Source organism: Procambarus clarkii, chromosome 18 (assembly GCF_040958095.1).
Source record: "Procambarus clarkii isolate CNS0578487 chromosome 18, FALCON_Pclarkii_2.0, whole genome shotgun sequence".
Classification (NCBI taxonomy): domain Eukaryota; kingdom Metazoa; phylum Arthropoda; class Malacostraca; order Decapoda; family Cambaridae; genus Procambarus; species Procambarus clarkii.
Window position 1 is genome coordinate 37,104,531 of NC_091167.1, and position 23,656 is coordinate 37,128,186.

At 38.0% G+C, this 23,656-nt stretch overlaps 1 protein-coding gene across 1 annotated transcript in view; it reads left to right on the forward strand.

Moving 5' to 3' along the window:
- The window catches only part of LOC123747809 (lachesin), a 160,172-nt gene that overhangs the window by 128,754 nt on the left and 7,762 nt on the right, over window positions 1-23,656 (forward strand). The window contains exons 3-4 of the mRNA XM_069326500.1: window positions 9,622-9,791; window positions 15,282-15,492. Of these exons, the coding sequence (XP_069182601.1) occupies window positions 9,622-9,791; window positions 15,282-15,492 (381 nt within the window). The remainder of the gene's footprint in view (window positions 1-9,621; window positions 9,792-15,281; window positions 15,493-23,656) is intronic.

Consider the following 23,656-nt stretch of genomic DNA (forward strand, 5'->3'; position numbering starts at 1 on the left):
CCTACTATTCAAGGCCCGATTTGCCTAATAAGCCAAGTTTTCCTGAATTAATATATTTACTATAATTTTTTTCTTATGAAATGATAAAGCAACCCTTTTCTCTATGTATGAGGTCAATTTTTTTTATTGGGTTTAAAATTAACGTAGATATATGACCGAACCTAACCAACCCTACCTAACCTAACCTAACCTATATTTATAGGTAAGGTTAGGTTAGGTAGCCAAAAAAAGCTAGGTTAGGTTAGGTTAGGTAGGTTAGGTAGACGAAAAAACATTAATTCATGAAAACTTGGCTTATTAGGCAAATCGGGCCTTGAATAGTAGGCTTAGAAGTGCGTTCTGGCTATTAGGTACGACATATATATATATATATATATATATATATATATATATATATATATATATATATATATATATATATATATATATATATATTGGTGTATACTGGCACCAGGTTTTCTTTCAAACATGTTTCATTGAATATGACCGCATATTCTGTATTTATTATTTTCTGGTTTAGGGCTTCTATCCCTCTAACTATTTTCTTAGCATCAGGGCTTAATTGGAATAGGAGTTCTCCAAAACTCATTTTCGTACTTTTAAGGTGAAGAAAAGAAGTGATTTACTATAGAGTGTATTACACTTATTTGTATAATTTGCACGACGTTTCGAACCTCCATGGTTCATTCTCAAGTGAACAGATCTTACAATACTAGTTGATTTTATACCCGCATTAGGTCAGGTGATAATACAATGAAGGTGAAAAACATGGGGGGATACATAAGGGATAAACATAGGGGCTGCAGAAGGCTTATTGGCCCATACGAGGCATCTCCTATCTAAACACAAAGATTAATCCATTGTAATTGGCCTGTTATGTTGGACATTGTCTTCTGTGTTGGCATCGATATGTTCTTGTCTTGTTCTTACTCTCATGGTGGGTAGAGTTATTAGTTCCGTGATTTGGGTGTTCATGGTAGGTCGCTGTATTCTTATGTGAATTGCCTCAAGAATTTGTAATCTTCTTGAATCTTGGGTTTTGTCTATTATGCAAGTATTCTTGTTCAACATTTCTCTTGTTAGAGTAATGTCATGGGCTTGTCTCATGTGATTCCTAGGGGCACCAGATTGAAGATGGCATGTCAAACGCCTCGTCAGCTTGGTCGACGTCATACCTATGTACTTACATTGAAGGTTACATCCTTCGTGGGGGCAAGTGTACATGTATACAACGCTTGACTGCTGTAGAGGGTTCTCCGTCGGCTTCGGGCTGTTTTTGATAAGGAGTTCGGAAGTCTTCTTGGTTTTGTAGAATATTATCAGGTTTATGTTTTGGTTAGGAGTAGTGCTTTTTACTCCTTTACGGATTATTTCTTTCATTATTCTTTCCTCTTTTATATGTTCACTGTGCATGGTTGATTTGTAATATAATTTTATTGGGGGTGTTGTGGTTTCTGTTCTAGGTTCTGAATTATACCAACGGTCCAAGTGTCTTCTTATAGCAGCGTTTATTTCCGTGTTGCTATATCCGTTGTTCACCAATACCTGAGTTACTCTTTCAAACTCTCTACTCACGTTGCTCCATTCAGAGCAGTGGGTAAGCGCTCGACGAATATAAGCATTGAGAACACTGGCTTTGTATCTTTGGGGGCACTCACTTCTACCGTTCAGGCATAATCCTATGTTGGTGGGCTTGTTATATACGTTGGTGCTTAAAGAGGTTCCTGTTTTTGTTATTAGTACATCCAAGAATGGCAGACTGTTATTTTCACTATTTTCATGTGTAAATCGGAGTACTGACTCTCTCTCTAGGTGTCTTTTTAGGTCAATTAGTTCATCTGAGTCTTTTACTATTACGAATATGTCATCTACATAACGGCAGTATACAGTTGGTTTTTGTCTGCTACTGAAGACCCTATCTTCGATGGTTCCCATATAAAAATTAGCAAATAAAACTCCTAAGGGGGAGCCCATTGCTACTCCGTCTATTTGTAAATACATGTCTCCTTGTGGACTGATGAAAGGGGCTTCCTTTGTACATGCTTCGAGAAGACTTTTCAAGTGTGGCTCAGGTATGTCTAATTTGGGGGTGCTCTCGTCTCTGTATACTCTGTCCAGTATCATTCCTATGGTTGTGTCGACTGGGACGTCAATTACACTGGATTAATCTTTGTGTTTAGATAGGAGATGCCTCGTATGGGCCAATAAACCTTCTGCAGCCCCTATGTTTATCCCTTATGTATCCCCCCATGTTTTTCACCTTCATTGTATTATCACCTGACCTAATGCGGGTATAAAATCAACTAGTATTGTAAGATCTGTTCACTTGAGAATGAACCATGGAGGTTCGAAACGTCGTGCAAATTATACAAATAAGTGTAATACACTCTATAGTAAATCACTTCTTTTCTTCACCTTAAAAGTACGAAAATGAGTTTTGGAGAACTCCTATTCCAATTAAGCCCTGATGCTAAGAAAATAGTTAGAGGGATAGAAGCCCTAAACCAGAAAATAATAAATACAGAATATGCGGTCATATTCAATGAAACATATATATATATATATATATATATATATATATATATATATATATATATATATATATATATATATATATATATATATATATATATATATTTGCGAAATAAGTAATGTTCATGCACAGTAGTACATTGGTTAGTGGTCTGACTGCATGAGTACACTGAAGACAAGTTAGGAAATATACCATCTCGACATTGATCACACAATGTGTATCAATGTATAATTTCGCTGATGCATCATTCATGCAACTAACATGAAAAAACGTTTAATCTATTTTGTTTTTAATTTTACATCGATCTTTTAAAACATTAATAAGTAAAATATCACAAAATTCTTCGTGTATTTTCAAAAAATATTATTGCGTCATTTTACTGTACAAGGATAATGAATGATACTGTTTGTGATTGTTTCGGTGTGTGTGTGTGTGTGTGTGTGTGTGTGTGTGTGTGTGTGTGTGTGTGTGTGTGTGTGTGTGCTTGGTGAGATGTTTGCCACTGACGAGGAGTGAATGGGAACGAAGAGGATGGAAGGTGAAAGAAGAAGAGGAAAGGTTAAGGCGGGAAGTAATGTCACTGTGATGAATGAGACCCCCGAAATACCTTCCGCCCCTTCCCGGAGTGCTCCCTTCCTTCGTTCCTCTCCCACTACCTCCCCGTCCCCCACCTCTCTCTCTCTCTCTCTCTCTCTCTCTCTCTCTCTCTCTCTCTCTCTCTCTCTCTCTCTCTCTCTCTCTCTCTCTCTCTCCTCTCCTTTCCTTTCCCTCCTGTCACACACTCTTTCTCTCACGCTCCCTCTTTCTCCTCTTTAAGTGGAACCCAACTTGTTTCAGACATTTGTTAAATGGTCCATAAAGATCCTCCTCCCTACCTCATTAACCAATTCATCTATAAGTGGCCCCTCTGCCATATGCATCACTTTATCTCCCTCACCGCATAATGAGATCAACATACTTACCTGAATGCGTTGTGAGTGCACCGTTCTCTTACTGTAATAACTCCAATGTGAATAGTGATTGTAATATTGGTAATGTTATCAGAATTATTCATAAATCTTTGAAATATAGAAATGTTATATGAATTATTACCACTTTAGTTGATTTTAAAATGACTCTTACCAATTCTTGGCCATTTCAACGCATTATTTATCACTAGTCTTTGTGGTATATATCTCCTCTCTTACATCTATTCATTGTTAAAATTGTCTGTATTCTCTTTTTCGGTGTCAGAAAAACTCGCCTCCCCCAGTCTATAACTAACAATTCTTCTTGTCATCTTCCCATTAGTAAGATGTTGCACCCCGTTCAATTTGCGAATAAGTGTCCTAAGTTCATCTCGCTACCATAAGCGGTGTGAATCTTTATAAGTGTGTAACTCATTTTCTTTCGTGTATCTGTGGGTTACATCGTCCCATCTGAGACCGTAAGCCGTCCTCTTTAAGTGGTCTGCACCGGCTCCTTTGTAGGTGGGACCGTCTCCTTCCCTCCATTCACACCACCTGTGCCTCTTCCCCGACAAAGCCAAGCTCCTGCACATGTTGTCTCGACGTCATACTGCACTTCTTACAAGTTACATGATGATATATAGCTTTTCCTTCTTTCACTTCTTATGTATATTTTTATTTTCCATTCCTCTTTTATCGCCATTTTTATTAATTGAAAATCTCTGCAATGTAGATTTTAATCGTAGATGTAAATGTAATGAACGTTAAATGCCTCGGATACGTGTGGGTAAAATGAGTGTTTTGAACGTCAATATAATATTACCATTATTATTGCTGATGTAAGTTATATTGTTATTTTTTTAATTATATATGACTAATATCCTCATTGTTATTTATCAAAAATAGTATTACTGAGAAAATCAGTTGAAGCTATGAGAAATATTCGAACCGCATCCTTGTTACTCTGAAGCACACGCCTTAAACCAGACTAAGATTAATCATTAATACTTTGGACAGGTTAGGTTAGGGTTACGTTCTTCAATTACGCCTTAAATCATTTAACCACGATACACTATAAGTTGTGTAGCCTGGATTTAACTGAATCATCTATTATAATTTATTATAATTATTATTATTATTTTTTAAAAAATCTAATACTTTTTTCTTTCTAAAATTTATTCTGAATTTGGTACGCTAGAACTGCACTTTTCTAAACCATTATCTACATTTGCGTATTACCTTTTTTCACTCATTACTTCTATATGCATGTTGTTTGGAGCTATAAGCATTCATTTACATGTTGCTTGAAATGTTGAAGTGACAGCATGATGTGGTCGCCAGCTTACGTCCAAATATTGAAATGTTTATATAATATTTACACAGACTCAACATTTACAAAAAAAAAATATTTACAAATACTAGTATCAGCTCTTCTATTCTATTCGGGCGGACATAATTTTTTTATTCATAGCCTGTTAAGTCTCTTTAAACGACAATTTAATGTCGTTTAATGATGAGCAACACATACACAGACTCACACACACTCACATATACATACGCACACTCACATTCAAGAAGAAGAAGAGCAACAACAAAGCAAGATTACATTCTTGAAAGTTAAAAACCGTTTATGAGCCACAGATAAGTCAAGAAAAACATCTTCCCGGTTAGAGCAATAAGAAAGAGTAATGGAATATTAAGGAGAGAGCAGAGACATTATTTCTCTGAAGGCTTAAAGTTTAACTGAATACTTAGTACCTGGATACTTAACTGAGGCTCAGTTTTCCAGGCTCAGTTAGGTAAGAATTGTTAGGTAAATAACCACTGATGAATTTATAATGACTTCAAGAAGTGAGAAGATGAGACTCTAAATTGAAAGATGGAAAATTAAGGCAATATCTCGAAGATTTTAATGTTACAAAGACAGAAGAACCAGACAAAATCTCACCATTGGTTATATTGACGATAGTTGAGATTATGATCTATCGACTATATGTGAAGTGCAATGCATTATACAGAGACTGTAGCCGCTTTAGCTGGAAGAGAGCAAGAAAGGTGACAGATGGCATTGAAACGCAGAGCAGTATAGATAAACACGCATAACGTTAACACGCAGTGGAGTTAGGCAGCTGCACATTCAAAATAAGGGAGCGAGTAATCTGGAGGCTGTGTGTGAACTTGTTAAATACTATATATTCCTGATACACACACACACACACACACACACACACACACACACACACACACACACACACACGCACACACACACACACACACACACACACACACACACACACACACGCACACACACACACACACACACACACACACACACACACACACACACACACACACTCACACATACACACACACACACACACAGGGGCCTGGTAGCCTGGTGGATAGTGCGCAGGACTCGTAATTCTGTGGCGCGGGTTCGATTCCCGCACCAGGCAGAAACAAATGGGCAAAGATTCTTTCACCCTGAATGCCCCGGTTACCAAGCAGTAAATAGGTATCCTGGGAGCTAGTCAGCTGTCATGGGCTGCTTCCTGGTGTGTGTGTGTGTGTGTGTGTGTGTGTGTGTGTGTGTGGTGTGTGGGGAGAAAGAAAAGTAGTTAGTAAATAGTTGATTGACAGTTGACAGGCGGGCCGAAAGAGCAAAGCTCAACCCCCGCAAACACAACTAGGTGAATACAACTAGGTGAATACACACACATACACACACACCTACTGAACTATCCTGAGCCTACTGGGCTTTCCTGAGCCAACTGGGCTCAGGAATCCCAGTAGGGATTCACAGACAGGTTCACACACAGGTTCCAGGTTCACACACAGCCTCCAGATTACTCGCTCCCATATTTTGAATGTGCAGCTGCCTAACTCCACTGCGTGTTAATGTTATGCGTGATTCCTGAGCCTACGGGACACACACACACACACAGTTGACAGTTGTGTGTGTGTGTGTGTGTGTGTGTGTGTGTGTTTACTAGTTGTTTACTAGTTGTGTTTTTACGGGGGTTGAGCTTTGCTCTTTCGGCCCGCCTCTCAACTGTCAATCAACTGTTTACTAACTACTACTTTTTTTTTCCCCCACACCACACACACACACACACCCCAGGAAGCAGCCCGTGACAGCTGACTAACTCCCAGGTACCTATTTACTGCTAGGTAACAGGGGCATTCAGGGTGAAAGAAACTTTGCCCATTTGTTTTTGCCTCGTGCGGGAATCGAACCCGCGCCACAGAATTACGAATCCTGCGCGCTATCCACCAGGCTACGAGGCCCCCTGTGTGTGTGTGTGTGTGTGTGTGTGTGTGTGTGTGTGTGTGCGTGTGTGTGTGTGTGTGTGTGTGTGTGTGTGTCTGTGTGTGTGTGTGTTTGCATGCGTTTATTTACGTGTGTGTTCGTGTATTTATTACGTTGGGGACCATATCATATTAAATGAATTTCATTAATTGCTGGGACTAGATGCTCAAGGAGGCCTCCAGGACACAACTTGTGGGGCAGAAAACAGCAACACATGACTTAACTTGACATCCATGATTAATGTCAAGAGGCAGCGACGTCACAGACTCGCTGAGATGATTTAATGGCAAAGTTACGCAATGAACACTTTAATTATCAATTTTACATTGTCACTACAGGTTTTAAACTACAAATCTCGTTTTTACAAGTGCTTCAAGTTGTAAATAATGTTTGTATTATTTATAATAAAATATTATTTGTATTATTTATAATAAAATAATATATATATTATTTATAATAAAATAATATATGTATTATTTATAATACAAATATTAGCACAATGAACATGCATATTTGGAGAATAAATCAGAAACATTGACATATATGAATACTACCAACATGATAGCCATACTTAAATATGCATCTCTTCATTAAAAACAAACAGGAAATGTCAAACAAAATTAGAGGGTTTTGACGAACCAGTGCCATAACTGAGAAACTTGAAATACCGGAATAATTATTTTGTATTTTAATTCACAATAGTAGAAACGAGGCCAAAGACATACTTCGAATAATACACAGAGCATATATATATTAAGGAATAAGAGAGCATATGAATGGAAACTAGAGACCAAAATGACTGGTACATATGCAAGGAAGTAATTTAGTGTGAGTGTAGTCGTGAGAAAAATTAAATAGATTAAAAACAATTGGAGATAACGCCCTTCGCAGGTAATACAACAGGGATGACAGAAGACAGGGGAATCAGCAGTCAAGGTGGTTGATATCTCAAATGCCGGGGTCCAGCAGCTAATACTGGGCCCATCATTACCAACTCAGTAAGTACGAAGACTCACATGCAAAGCTCTAATTGTCCACCAGCCCCCTTCCCCCACAAATAATGACTCAACACAACAAAAACCATCTACTATGAAGTTTCCAATATGAGGAATGTCCCGAGCACCTTAGATTTGCTATTTATTTCGTTAAGTGAACATCTATACAGAACTCTCCTGGCTAGAAGCTTTCGTTCAACTCTGACATCCGCTTGTATGTCCTCTCTCTCGGTCTGCCAGTCTCTAATGATTCGTTGTTGTTTTTTATTTAATATTCTTTTGGTCACGATAAAATTGCCATCATTGCTGTGGATAGTCTGATGGTTCGCTTGACTGATTGGCAGAGGAGATGAGTAACATCGCCTCATTAAGAGAGCTACATTGATAAAGAGTTGGTCTTCGCCTGAGTCTCACGCTAGCTGGGCTACGAATGTCTCGAACTCCAGAAATAAAGACACGTTGAGTGGGGTTCACCTATATTTTTGAGGTTTTTATTCTTAAAGAAATATTTCATTAGCGTATAATATAATGCAAAGAAATAATCTTGGCGGCAAGGGATCAGCAAAGGTACAGGATCCTCTTATTTCTCTCGATGAAAAATCACTTCTGAAAAATAGTGACGGATGCAAGATAAAAATTATTAGTTAATCTTACAGTGAATCATAAATGGGACATTTGTTTTGGAAATGGCAGTAGTGAAGATGTGCCTAGCATAATTTTTCTTACCAATTTTTTTTAGGGAAAAAATAATGTTTGCATAATGTTTGATAATGTTTGCGCTTACCTGAACAACTCATAAGAATGAAAAAGGAAATTGCAAACGCGCTTTCATCTTCGTATGATTGAATATTATGTTTGTGATTGTGTGCGCGCATATGTATATATGTGGGAATATGAGCGGGCAGGCGCGCGTGAGTGTGGGGTGTGCGTGTACTCGCCTATTTGTACTCACCTGATTGTGCTTGCGGGGGTTGAACTCTGGCTCTTTGGTCCCGCCTCTCTTCCGTTAATCAACAGGTGTACCAGTTCCAAAGCCTATTGGGCTCTATCATATCTACACTTGAAACTGTGTATGGAGTCAGCCTCCACCCCATCACTTCCTAATGCGTTCCATTAGTCAACTACTCTGACACTAAAAAAGTTCCTTCTAATATTTACCGGCACATTTGGGCACTCAGTTTCCACCTGTGTCCTCTAGTGCGTGTGCCCCTTAAGTTAAACAGCCTGTCTTTGTCTACCCTTCAATTCCCTTGAGAATCTTGAATGTGGTGATCATGTCCCCATGATCATGTCGTTAACGTATATTAGAAATAGAATTAGTCCCAGCACCGATCCTTGAGGTACTCCACTCGTTAATGTTCGGCAGTCCGACTTCTCGCGCATTACCTTAACTCTTTCCTGTTAGGTAGTGTGTGTGTGTGTGTGTGTGTGTGTGTGTGTGTGTGTGTGTGTGTGTGTGTGTGTGTGTGTGTGTGTGTGTGTGTGTGTGTGTGTTTGTTTGTATGTATGTGTGTGTGTATACATATATTTACTGATAACGTATATTGCATTGAGATGTAATCATAGGCACGTAATCCTCCATGTTGCATTATCTCACAGTATCATTTCTAAGTAACATTATTCCCTTAAAGCAAAGCATTTCATCATACGAACACCTCAAAGCATCATCCATTTCACAAAATGCAGTACTCCATTGCAAAACCTCATCGTACTGCAGAATCTTACCGTATCACATCGACTTGGATACAATAACATACAACGCCTTGTTATTTTATCAAACACAACTCTTATCCGGTTAATTGTTCCTTACAGCACCTCCTCTTTTCTGTTTTGCAGGGGGCATGAAGCACTCTGGGAGGAGGAACCTGGGTCGTCACCGCCGGAAGGACGCCCTGCTGGCGGCTGAGGTGCCCTACTTCGACCCCACCTCCCCCACCCATATTAAGGCCCAGCTGGGCTCCAGCGCATACCTGCCATGCAAGATAAAAAATCTCGGGAATAAGTCGGTGAGTATCTCGTATTGTGAATAAATATACAAAGAGAAAATTATGAAATCTATCTATCTATGTATGTATGTATGTATCTATCTATCTATATATATATATATATATATATATATATATATATATATATATATATATATATATATATATAGAGTATATATATATATATATATATATATATATATATATATATATATATATATATATATATATATATATATATATATATATATATATATATATATATATATATATACTCCATTGAAGTATATGCATTGCATATATATGCTAAGAAGCTTGAATGATCCACCAAGCTAATATGCAACTGAAAACTTCTCACCCCTGTAGGATTGGAACCCAGACAGTCATGCCTCCATGTACCTAAGCGTATCCAGTTCTATACTGGTAGACCACACTGACTGTACAAAAATGTTGCAAGGCATTAGACCCTTAACCCAACCCCTGACAGCATTCGGTGGTCAATTTCAGTTGCATATTGGCTTGCTTGGGGACCATTAATGCTTCTTCGCATTTGTGTTATGGTGTTGGAAATACTGACACGTGCTCCTGGTGTTATTGTGAAATTTTTCGAGAGGGAAACAGACGGGGAGAGAGAGAGAGAGAGAGAGAGAGAGAGAGAGAGAGAGAGAGAGAGAGAGAGAGAGAGAGAGAGAGAGAGAGAGAGAGAGAGAGAGAGAGAGAGAGAGAGAGAGAGAGAATAACACGAGGCAGATGGACACTAGAAAGAGGGACAAACAGAAAATCACAGAGTGAAACAGACTCCCTGGGGGAAGGGGCCAAGGTTAACCAAAGCATCGCCAGGTATCCGGGTATCGAACATAGTACTCTGTAAATACACATATAAATATTGTTTTAAATTCAGGAATTTTAACACACCTACAAATGTTCAATTTATCAGCAAATACAAATTTAATGTATGAAATACCTTAAAACTTTTTTATCTAAAGCAGACTCCTATAAGTCGTCACTAGTGAACCGAGTCCTCAAACTATAATGTTATCTTATAGGTATCATTATAGTTATCATTAATTCTCTTACACTTGATAAAACCAACCATAACAATTGACATCTTTAAACCACCTTAACAATAACAAAACATAAGCAAGACCTGTAAACACGCCACTCGAGAACCTGTAAATTATACCTTATTTTGTAGAAATTCTTTTAGTCTTCTCCATCTCATTTTCTTTTATAATATCGGCCGCATCACAACGGACGTTGCGTCTTGAGAACAGCTGGTTTTTACATTTGCATAATATCGTGGTCGGTGCCATTCTCTTCAGTGGCAACAATATGTATGTTCAGTGCTCAATAGTTTATGCTCAGGGTTTCACGCTCAGTTCTCGATGCTACATATTCTGTGTTCAGTAGGTTGTGCTCAGAGCAGTGTTCTTTGTGTTGATTGTTTATGCTCAATACTCATCAGTGTGTGCTCAGATTTATCTTCTTCATGCACCGGGTTCAGTAGCTTATATTTAATATTCAGGAGTTTGTGCAGTGCTCAGTATTTAATGATCAGTGATTTCTTACAAATGATCAAAGCTTTGTAGTCAGATATTCAGTTATCGGTAAATGATGATCTGTTGTCAATAGTTTATGTTCACTGATCTTTGCTATATGCTCACTTTTTGATACTTTATACTCGCTGTTCGGAATATTGTGCTATATACTCGATAATTTATGCGAGTTTGTAATTTTTAGTTTGTAAATACAGCTAATCCGTTGCATACAGTCAATTCTTACTGTAATTTGTTCCAAAAATAAGCAAATCTTATTGATTTAGTCATATAGTATCTCTGAAGCTAGAAATGAAGGAAAATTTTCCAAAGTAGCGATTTATAGCAAACGCTTGTTCCTGGTGAAATTCTTAAATGAGAAAGATCTCCACAGCTCCTAAGTAACTGGATAGTTTTCTAAAAAAATAAATCAAAAGGGATTAATCAGCAGACTTTTATGAAGCACCCTATAAAATATTCTATCAGTAATATTTACGTCTATAACATATATTATCTCGAAATCGAAACTTAGACAAATTTTGCAGTCATCTTTTTTATCAGGTCTGAAGTAATTTTTGTTGTTAAAATAAATCTGAATATTATTTAGTAAATAACTCTCATCAAGAAGGATTTTTTTGTACTTAAAGTAACAACATAAGTTCATACATTCTCCCAATAATTGGTTTGGTACGGTGTTGGGATTAAGGCCGACCAATTATCAGATAGTTATCGAGACCACACTATAGATTAGACTCCAATCAGTAACTAACTTAATACCCAATGTCCTGGGTAAAATGGCAGGAAGAATCTTAGCTGTCGCCAAGTATCATGCATGCTAAGTGAGAAGCAAGAAATTCATCTTCCCTAACAGACAGTGGTTACAGAGTCATATTACGTGATGGTACTGAATCAATTGATGCTAGTCCTTCTTGCTCATATTTTGAATCATCATTCTTCAATAACTGTTGACCAGCTTGATAACTTGTTTGTAGGGATCTCGTACCACCAGTCCAAAGCTAATTCTTGTACATATCTTAAATAGTTTCTTCAATTGTCAAAGAGGATCTTGTTTCCACTGGTTAATATTCTTTCACAGATCTACCAGATTCTTGATTACCCAGTTGCTGTAGATTTTAACTAATACCTAAACAAGAGTTGATTACCTGGTTCTTTTCGGATACATTATTTAGAGCATGCGCTTTCCGTATTTTTTGTTTATACCATTTAAATGTTCATATCTTGCATCCCAATTTCATACCAGATTTTTTCCACTAGGAATCTGTTCTACTAATATTGAACTTTCCAGACGCTGAGGGAGATGTGATCGCAGTAAATGTTCCAACTACAGATCTGTCGCATTATTATTTTATACTATAATGTTACTATTGGTTTTCTTATTAATAGTGTTGTATTAATATTTATTACATAGTTTTGATCAAATAAAAAGCATGTTATTATTAATTTAAACTGTTTACTCTCATTAATATTATTATTATAATTTTATTCTGTTATACTGTTCTTAAATATCTCTATATACTCTCCAGGCCTAAAATTGATATTTTTTACAATTGCAAAAGGATCGTAAATTTTTATTTCCTTCGTGAAGCTCTGTAACTTTTCTCGTTTTCGGGTTTCAGAAATGCAATATTTCTTCCGCACTCGTAAATCTGAAATTTATTGTTTTCTTAAAACATGTAACAATGACGAATATTGTTTAGACTTGATTAAATCAGATATAAAATCTATAACATTTCCTCATAAGAATAATTTTCAACATTCTTCTCCTTCTACAGGCAACTAAATGATTTTTAAAATATTTACAGATCTAATTCAGGTGTATTTTTTCCTAATATATTGGTCCCCAAAATCCTTCTAGCGTTCCTTACTATCCACTGTTCAACGTCCCCTTTTATGTTCACCCAAGCCTCTCCTCACACGGTTCCTCGTTATGTCCTCTCCAGTGCCCCACCTGCGCTTTCTTATGCTCGCAATCTTGCGCTTGTTCAAGCGTCCACTCCTGCTCTTCCTCATGCATTCCCTTTTGTGATTCCTCATGAATTCCTACTGAGCTTCAGCATGCTTTCTCTTCTGCGCTTGGTAATGCGTTACTTCACTAGCTTCTTAATGCGTTCCTTCTTGTTATTCCTCCTGAGTTTACCTCTGCTCCTCTTGTTCTTCTCATTTATTTGCTTATTATCTTATCATTATTTTTTTTTCTCTCTATGCCTTAACGTAATTTTTCTTCACCCATTCGTCTATCACAACAGCGAGTACAAGACTCCCTTAGGGCCTCCACACAGCGGATATCAGAACCATCACATTACGTATAATTTGTTTTCCTATTTGAAGAGTTCACTTACATATAATTATTTTTGTTTCACAAGAGGAAGATGAAGATAGAAATGAGAGTAATTCTACCCAGAACACCCCAAAAATAGCAGAAAACGTGTTATTTGTATAAAATTACTACGACATAACCATTATTCGTAGTACGAGATTAGCTTAATATTTGTCAAGCAATTTAATACACAATAAAACTATTATTTTCTTCATGACTAGCAAAATTAAATATTTTCATTGTTATGACTGTTATTATTAGGTTCATTGTTTTTGTTTTTTACTTGAGTTGTTGCCGCGTAAGGCCTATATAGTAGGCTCATTATCTATGATGTTAATGAGATCGATTATTAATTAGTGATATTTACATTGCGAGTTAAATTTTCACTCTTTTATTTGTATTGTATTATAACAAAATTAAATCTACAAATATCACCAATAATAATTGCAATGAAAAAAATTATGTTATTACAGTTAATATTACAAATTAAAATTAATAAAAATAATAATAATAATAATAATAATAATAATAATATTATTATTATTATTATTATTATTATTATTATTATTATTATTAAATATATAAGCATGCATGATACAAAATCAGTGAATGCAGTTTAAGCTTTGAATATTAAGAAACAATAAATCAATAAGGCAAGACATTTTTTAAAGCACACAACACATGAGAAAATAATGCCATTTGTATACATATTGATAAATTGGAACACCGTATATAATTGCATTATATAAAAACTCAGGGAGGAACCTGGGATTAACATCTTCATAATGCAAGAACACATGAGGTGACAATTCAAATATTCTTGAGTATCACTAAGTTAGTTGTACGTTTTCTTAAGTGCTTCAAAAACACACGGTTGTACTGAATTAAAGCGATTTAATTTTTTCCAGAATTGACTGAATTTCAGTCATTAAAATACTGACAGATTCACAGTTAACAGTGAATGATTCTCTTCTAATGCTTGAATTATGTTCAGGCCTAAAATATATATATTTGAAACTAAGAACAGGGTTTTGCGGGTTGAATTTAATTCTAATTCAGAACACTATCATCTTATGGAGATTAGAGGAAGAGTCTCAGAATCACTCTTTCCAGTGAGCTTTTGGTAATACAGGGGACAAAAGTTGGCGCCTGTCTCCTGGGATGTGTACTCGTGTACTCCCTTGAGATAAATGGGTTAGAGCCAATTTGCGTTGCACCATGAATCTCCATAAAGGAGAAATTGAGCAGGGCCTCATGCACTCCACTAAATTTCCTTAGCTTCTAATTTTCAGGATGGAATGCTGATGCATGGTTAGGAATATTGAACCACCTCTAATAAATGTTATGTGATAGGTGCGCATTGCGTTTAGGGTGAAAACTCCCAGGTATCCGAGGGGAGATTACGAAGAGGCTTATATTGTAACAAGACCGAATAACCTTTTTCCTTTGAACCTTTACAGTCATCAGCTGGGCCAGTACACTCCTCCAATAAACTTCCATCTGGATTAATACAACATGCGTCCTACCAGCACAACTTTATCAAGACTGGCACACCGTCTTCCGCTAAGCAGGAAGACGGTGTGCCATGCACTCCCAATAGGAAATCAACACATAATTTCATTCTCAACTGTCTCTTAGGTGTCGTGGGTGAGGAACCGGGACGCACATATCCTGTCAGTGGACCGGTACACCTTCATCACGGACGCCCGCTTCGCTGCGTGGCACGAAGCGGTGACCAACACGTGGACGCTTCAGGTGAAGTTTGTGGAGGAGATGGACGCCGGCCGCTACGAGTGTCAAGTGTCCACGGAGCCTAAAATGAGTCACTTCGTCCAGCTCACCGTCGTTAGTGAGTATTGCTTGAAGGGCGGTGAGAGGGAGAGAAGAACCAATATTTATTTATATATATATATATATATATATATATATATATATATATATATATATATATATATATATATATATATATATATATATTTATATATATATATATATATATATATATATATATATATATATATATATAATATATATATATATATATATATATATATATATATATATATATATAATATATATATATATATATATATATATATATATATATATATATATATATATATATATATATATATATATATATATATATATATATGTCGTACCTAGTAGCCAGAACGCACTTCTCTGCCTACTATGCAAGGCCAGATTTGCTTAATAAGCCAAGTTTTCCTGAATTATTATATTTTCTCTAATTTTTTTCTTATGAAATGATAAAGCTACCCATTTCATTATATATGAGGTCAATTTTTTTTATTGGAGTTAAAATTAACGTAGATATATGACCAAACCTAACCAACCCTACCTAACCTAACCTAACCTATCTTTATAGGTTAGGTTCGGTTAGGTAGCCGAAAAAGTTAGGTTAGGTTAGGTTAGGTAGGTTAGGTAGTCGAAAAACAATTAATTCATGAAAACTTGGCTTATTAAGCAAATTTGGCCTTGCATAGTAGGCTGAGAAGTGCGTTCTGGCTACTAGGTACGACATATATATATATATATATATATATATATATATATATATATGTCGTACCTTGTAGCCAGAACGCACTTCTGAGCCTACTATGCAAGGCCCGATTTGCCTAATAAGCCAAGTTTTCCTGAATTAATATATTTTCTCTAATTTTTTTCTTATGAAATGATAAAGCTACCCATTTCATTATGTATGATGTTAATTTTATTTTATTGGAGTTAAAATTAACGTAGATATATGACCGAACCTAACCAACCCTACCTAACCTAACCTAACCTATCTTTATAGGTTAGGTTAGGTTAGGTAGCCGAAAAAGGTAGGTTAGGTTAGGTTAGGTAGGTTAGGTTGTCGAAAAACAATTAATTCATGAAAACTTGGCTTATTAGGCAAATCGGGCCTTGAATAGTAGGCTGAGAAGTGCGTTCTGGCTACTAGGTACGACATATATATATATATATATATATATATATATATATATATATATATATATATATATATATATATATATATATATATATATATATATATATATATATGTCGTACCTAGTAGCCAGAACGCACTTCTCAGCCTACTATGCAAGGCCCAATTTGCCTAATAAGCCAAGTTTTCGTGAATTAATTGTTTTTCGACTACCTAACCTACCTAACCTAACCTAACCTAACTTTTTCGGCTACCTAACCTAACCTAACCTATAAAGATAGGTTAGGTTAGGTTAGGTAGGGTTGGTTAGGTTCGGTCATATATCTACGTCAATTTTAACTCCAATAAAAAAAATTGACCTCATACATAATGAAATGGGTAGCTTTATCATTTCATAAGCAAAAAAATTAGAGAAAATATATTAATTCAGGAAAACTTGTCTTATTAGGCAAATCGGGCCTTGCATAGTAGGCTGAGAAGTGCGTTCTGGCTATTAGGTACGACATATATATATATATATATATATATATATATATATATATATATTCCCCCCTTCCCCGTCCTATCGTCCTACCCTCCATTCCCCCCCTACACCGTTTCCTTGTCCTCCCCACCATCCCCCCATTCCTCCGTCCCCTCGTCCTCCTACCCATTCCCCACACCACAGTCCTCTCATCCTCCCCACAATCTTACACTTACCCCGTCCCCTCGTCCTCTCTACCATTTCCCCTTCCCCCGTCCCCTCGTCCTCCCCACCATTCCCCACTCCCTCGTCCGATGCATTCCCAAATGATCTGATATTCCCATCAGAGAATTGGGAACATCAAATGATCTGAAGTTCCCATCACTGAAATATAAAAAAAAACAGTCAGACTAGAAATAAAAATGAATTTTGGAGAACTGATTTTTCATTTACCATTGACAGTGACAAGAAACATTGAGAAAATTCGTGTTAGAATTATTAATCTTACCTTTTACTATTAAAGTTGCAGTATTGATGTTAATTTTATCTGGAGTGTGACAGAGTCGTCCCAGTGACGATTCCCCTCCGCCTTTACTAGTAGAAGGAAAGCACAGGCCTAATACCCCGCCTCGAGGAAGTCTTTAAATGTGAAATATTCTGCTATGAGTCCATAGATGTTTTGCATTAGTTTGTAAATGTGAAATCAAATATTCACTGCAGAGTTTGAGATTGAAAGGCAGGATGAATGGGATAATAGGAGGGAGGGAGGGAAGGAGGGAGGAAGAATGGAAGGGAGGAACAATAAGAGGGAGGGAGGGAGAAAGAGGGAGGAGGGAAACAGAAACGCATAAATACAGAAACAAAAAAGCAGACAGAGACCCGGCCACCACCAGATACCCCATCCAGCAAGTATCAGTGACAAAATCCTGGAAATACACATCAACATAAGTTCGAATCCTCTTCACGGATCTTATGGATTTTCTCACCGACACATCACCTTAGTGTGATTTCTCTCTGTGTATTGAAGAGGAACGTCTGAGAAGGAAGAACATTTCTAGAAGATAGAGCCAAAGAGCATGGGGGGAAATTGTGTGAAACCTTGGTTCGTCTTTAGGGAAGCCTCGGGAATCCTCGAGGGTTCAGTAGAACTTCAGGTTGCAATCTTTTTTCATGTTGTGGCCTAGTTGTTTGGGGCTTGTGTGCCTTGGAATACTCAGCGCATAGGTTCGAATCCTAATCACGGCATATACGGATTTTCTAATATTATTATTACACAGCGAAATCACATTAACGATAATCACATTATTAACTAGTAATATTAATTATTAATTATAAATCCCATTAGCGTAATCAATTAACAAATCCACAAGAGACCTGAAGAGGGATCGAACCTATGTGCAGAGTGTTCCCAGACGCGCTCTAGTCAACTCTACCAAACTTTAACAAGGACGATTTATTATTATTATTATTATTATTATTATTATTTTATTATTATAATCATTATTATTTCTTATTTTTCACGCTATAATAACATCCTATTCCTTTTCGTCGTTTATATTCTTCTTTTTATCCATTTATTCCTCTTTTTTTCCTTCTTGTTTCCATATATATGATTGTCTTCTTAATCAGTGCTAAAGATTCAGCGAGCGTAATTGGCCACCAGCAATATCCTGGAGAGGTCTCGTATAAAAATATCGACCAGCATCGGTACCAGAACCATCAAAAACTCCTTAAAAGCCGAAAACTATTATATCCATTTTTCTCGGACAGATAGGAGAGACAAAGTTTAAATAGAGCTCTCGTGGATTCTGCAGGAAATGGAGGAGCAGGAGATCCATGGGAGAGAATTCGTTGGCATTAATCCCCGGTCAGACAGCTATGGTTGGCGGAGACCCAAAATCACACCGAGTTAGAAATTGCAAAATTCCTTTTTGGTTTTACAGTGATCTACTGCTCGATGAACTGTGCCTGTTTTTTTTTATTTGTGGAATAGTTTTGTGTGTGTGTGTACTCACCTATATGTACTCACCTATATGTGCTTGCAGGATCGAGCATTGACTCTTGGATCCCGCCTTTCTAGCTATCGGTTGTTTACAGCAATGACTCCTGTCCCATTTCCCTATCATACCTAGTTTTAAAAGTATGAATAGTATTTGCTTCCACAACCTGTTCCCCAAGTGCATTCCATTTTTCTACTATTCTCACGCTAAAAGAAAACTTCCTAACATCTCTGTGACTCATCTGAGTTTCCAGTTTCCACCCATGTCCCCTCGTTCTGTTATTATTACGTGTGAACATTTGATCTATTTCCACTTTGTCAATTCCCCTGAGTATTTTATATGTCCCTATCATATCTCCTCTCTCCCTTCTTTTCTCTAGTGTCGTAAGGTTCAGTTCCTTCAGCCGCTCTTCATATCCCATCCCTCGTAGCTCTGGGACAAGCCTCGTCGCAAACCTCTGAACCTTCTCCAGTTTCTTTATGTGTTTCTTCAGGTGGGGGCTCCATGATGGCGCGGCATACTCTAAGACGGGTCTCACGTAGGCAGTGTAAAGCGCCCTAAAAGCTTCCTCATTTAGGTTTCTGAATGAAGTTCTAATTTTCGCCAGTGTAGAGTACGCTGCTGTCGTTATCCTATTTATATGTGCCTCAGGAGTTAGATTAGGTGTCACATCCACTCCCAGGTCTCTTTCTCGAATCGTTACAGGTAGGCTGTTCCCCTTCATTGTGTACTGTCCCTTTGGTCTCCTGTCACCTGATCCCATTTCCATAACTTTACATTTACTGGTGTTAAACTCCAGTAGCCATTTCTCTGACCATCTCTGCAGCCTGTTTAAGTCCTCTTGGAGGATCCTACAATCCTCGTCTGTCACAACTCTTCTCATTAATTTTGCGTCATCTGCAAACATCGACATGTATGATTCCACTCCTGTAAACATATCATTTACGTAAATTAGAAAGAGGATTGGTCCCAGCACCGATCCTTGAGGTACTCCACTTGTTACTGTTCGCCAGTCCGACTTTTCGCCCCTTACCATTACCCTCTGGCTCCTTCCTGTTAGGTAGTTCTGTGTGTGTGTGTGTGTGTGTGTGTGTGTGTGTGTGTGTGTGTGTGTGTGTGTGTGTGTGTGTGTGTGTGTGTGTGTGTGTGTGGGTGTGTGTACTCACCTATTTCTGCTTGCAGGATTGAGCATTGACACTTGGATCCCGCCTTTCTAGCCATCGGTTGTTTACACCAATGTCTCCTGTCCCATTTCCCTATCATATCTAGTCTTAAAATAATGAAAACAGTTTGCTTCCACAACCTGTTCCTTAAGTGCATTCCATTTTTCCACTAACTGCACGCTAAAAGAATACTTCCTAACATCTCTGTGACTCATCTGAGTTTCCAGCTTCCACCCATGTCCCCTCGTTCTGTTATTATTGCGTGTGAACATTTCATCTATCTCCACTTTGTCAATTTCCCTGAGTATTTTACGTTCCTCTCATATCCTCTCTCTCCCTTCGTTTTTCTAGTGTCGTAAGGTTAAATTTTTTCAGACGCTCTTCATATCCCATCTCTCGTAACTCTGGGATAAACATCGTAGCAAACTTCAGAACCTTTTCAAGTTTCTTTATGTGTTTCTTCAGGTGGGAACTCCATGATGGTGCGGCATACTCTAAGACTGGTCTCACGTAGGCAGTGTAAAGTGCCCTAAAAGCCTCCTCACTTAGGTTTTTGAATGAAGTTCTCACTTTCGCCAGTGTTGAGTACGCTGCTGTCGTTATCCTATTTATATGCGCGTCAGGAGTTAGGTTAGGTGTTACGTCCATTCCCAGGTCTCTTTCTTGAAATCATTACAGGTAGGCAGTTCCCTTTCATTGTGTACTGTCTCTTTGGCCGCCTATCATCTGATCCCATTTCCATAACTTTACATTTACTCCTGTTGAACTCCAGTAGCCCTTTCTGGCTACTGGAGTGTGTGTGTGTGTGTGTGTGTGTGTGTGTGTGTGTGTGTGTGTGTGTGTGTGTGTGTGTGTGTGTGTGTGTGTGTGTGTGTGTGTGTGCGTGTGTGTGTGAGTTTTGGTGTAAGCATGTGTGTTTAATTGTGTTTGAATCCACTATTTGTGCTTGCTTGGAAAAAGCAACAGTTCTTTAGGCCACACTGCCAACCTTCAAGAATGAAATGAACTGGTTTGTGTCTATGTGAGTAGTTTGTTTCTTGGAAGTTTGCTTAACGGAGTTGGAACTATGTTTGTGCCAGAATGTATATATGGATGAATGTTTGTGTGAGCTATAGTCTTATGTTTCCTGATTTTTTTTTATTTAATTTATCTGAGTTCTTAAACAGTGTACTCACTCGCATTTGTATATATTTATTGTTATGTTAATATGAAAAAGAATGTGTCTGTCGGCCGCTCTCCTTCCAAAGTATGAGGCTAAACATTTATTGCTTGCCTTACTAAACGTTTGCAGGGTGACTGGTGGGGTGTTGTGGGATCGCTCTCTGGGGGATCGGTGCTAGGCACGATTCCCTTCTTGCAGCGAGTGCGACGCGGTTGGCTCCAATAGCCAACCCTCAAGTACTTTATAATGTCGGTGTAAGGATGACGTGGAAACCCCGTCTTCTGATGATATATATATTTGTATTCTGGAGTCTCACAACACTTAAATGCATAACATTTTTGGGGGAACACCAGCGGTCCATAACTAAATTAATGATGAGAAACATAGGTATATGCAGTTGCGGGTTCCGAACTATACAAAACGAAACTATTTTTTTGTGTATAGGGACATCTGATAGAAGCTCGTAGGGATCTAACCTAACTCAACCAATACTAACCTAACTTAACCCAAACCAACGAAAACCTAAATCACCCGAGCCCAATGTACCCTAACCTTAAGTTAATACATCTTAGCCTAACATTAAATACAGTTTTGACAAACAGAAAACGAGCTTTATCGAACGTCTTATGTACTAAACAACCATATCCAGAGTGTAGTTGGCGCCCTTCATTTACTTGATAGTCAGTGAGGGAAGATAAGACGTAATGCTTGATCTAACGCTTTGCACTCTGGTGGATCTTAACACTTAAGAGGTGCAACCTTCTGGGATCGATCTAGAAATCGCCTGGTATCAGTATACAAATGCACACAAAATTCAAATGAAAAACACAAACGACTATATATAAATACAAACAAACAATTCCAGAATTACGTCCACAGATTCATTTAAAAAATTGCTGGAAAGGTGGCTGAGGACCTTTTCTAACTTTAAGAACCACAGATAAAATCTTGAGTAGTCAGCCTAAATTACGGCCCATTCCAACCCCCCCCCCACCTCTCAAAGCTCCCCTGACCCTCAAATCCCCCCCCCTACCTACGGCTCAAAAATTCTGCGACAAAATCACAAGACCAACCTCAGGTACAGCCATAATTCTTAGGCCCAGTCTTGTTATGATATTCAAAGTTTAACCCCAGAGGCGGTGTTGTGGAAACTTATAACTGGGAGCTTTTTCAATAGTTAAATTGTATTTCCGTGGAATGGGATCGGGAGGCAGGGGGGGGGGGAAGGGATGATTCAGTGTGTATGTTTGTACCTGTGTATGTGTGTGTTTGGGGGGGGGGTATTCACCTGGTTGTTGTGCTAGCCGGGGTTGAGCTCTGCTCTTTCGGCCCGCCTCTCAACTGTCATTCATTCAACAGATACTAACTACTAACTATTTTTTTCCCCCTTACACACACTCTCCCACCAGGAAACAGCCCGTAACAGCTGTCTAACACCCAGGTACCTATTTACTGCTAGGCAACAGGGGCATCAGGGTGAAAGAAACTCTGCCCATCTATTTCCGCCGGCGGCCGGGATCGAACCAATTGTTTAACAGAAGACATACTACCAGTGCATTAAAAAAACTTAGAAGTAATAATACTTTGTGATTCAAAGTCTGCTCTTCGAGCAACCGAAAACTCCTGGAAGATCGACAGCAAGAAGGTCATACTACCAATTATAAATGACCTAATCGCTGCACAGAGCAAAGGGTTTCGAATCTCCTTTGTATGAATACCATGACACATTAATATAACCCATCTTAATGACACAGACATTGCAGCCAAATTAGCGTGTAACAAAGATGAAGTTGAATTAGACCTAGTTGTCCCCATCTCTGCTGTCAAAACTATATTGTTAAAACACTCAGGTATGATAGGAGAGAAATTACTGACTCCCAACGACCTGAAAGCACATGTATAAAAAGTTATAATTTGTTCAGATCTGAAACCTATGTTTCAGCACAAAACTTTCACCAGAATGTGCGACACAGTGGTTGCCAGGATTAGGTTGGTTCAACGTTACCTGTGGCAGGTGGCTACAGGTGACGGATCTCCCAATCCTGAGCACTCCAAGTGCAAACTCTGTGAGCTGGAACTGGGGGCATGAGCTTGCGCACTAAATCACTGAATGCCCAGTTATCTGACCATTCAGACTCGTAGGCATGAGGTACCTGGAGCTTTCCAATTTCTTTATTCACCCCTGTGTTCATGATGATATCCTCATAATGCACCCAGAGTCTGCACCCATAGCCAGTGCAGACTACTGATCATTTGCCTCTGTATGACTATCCT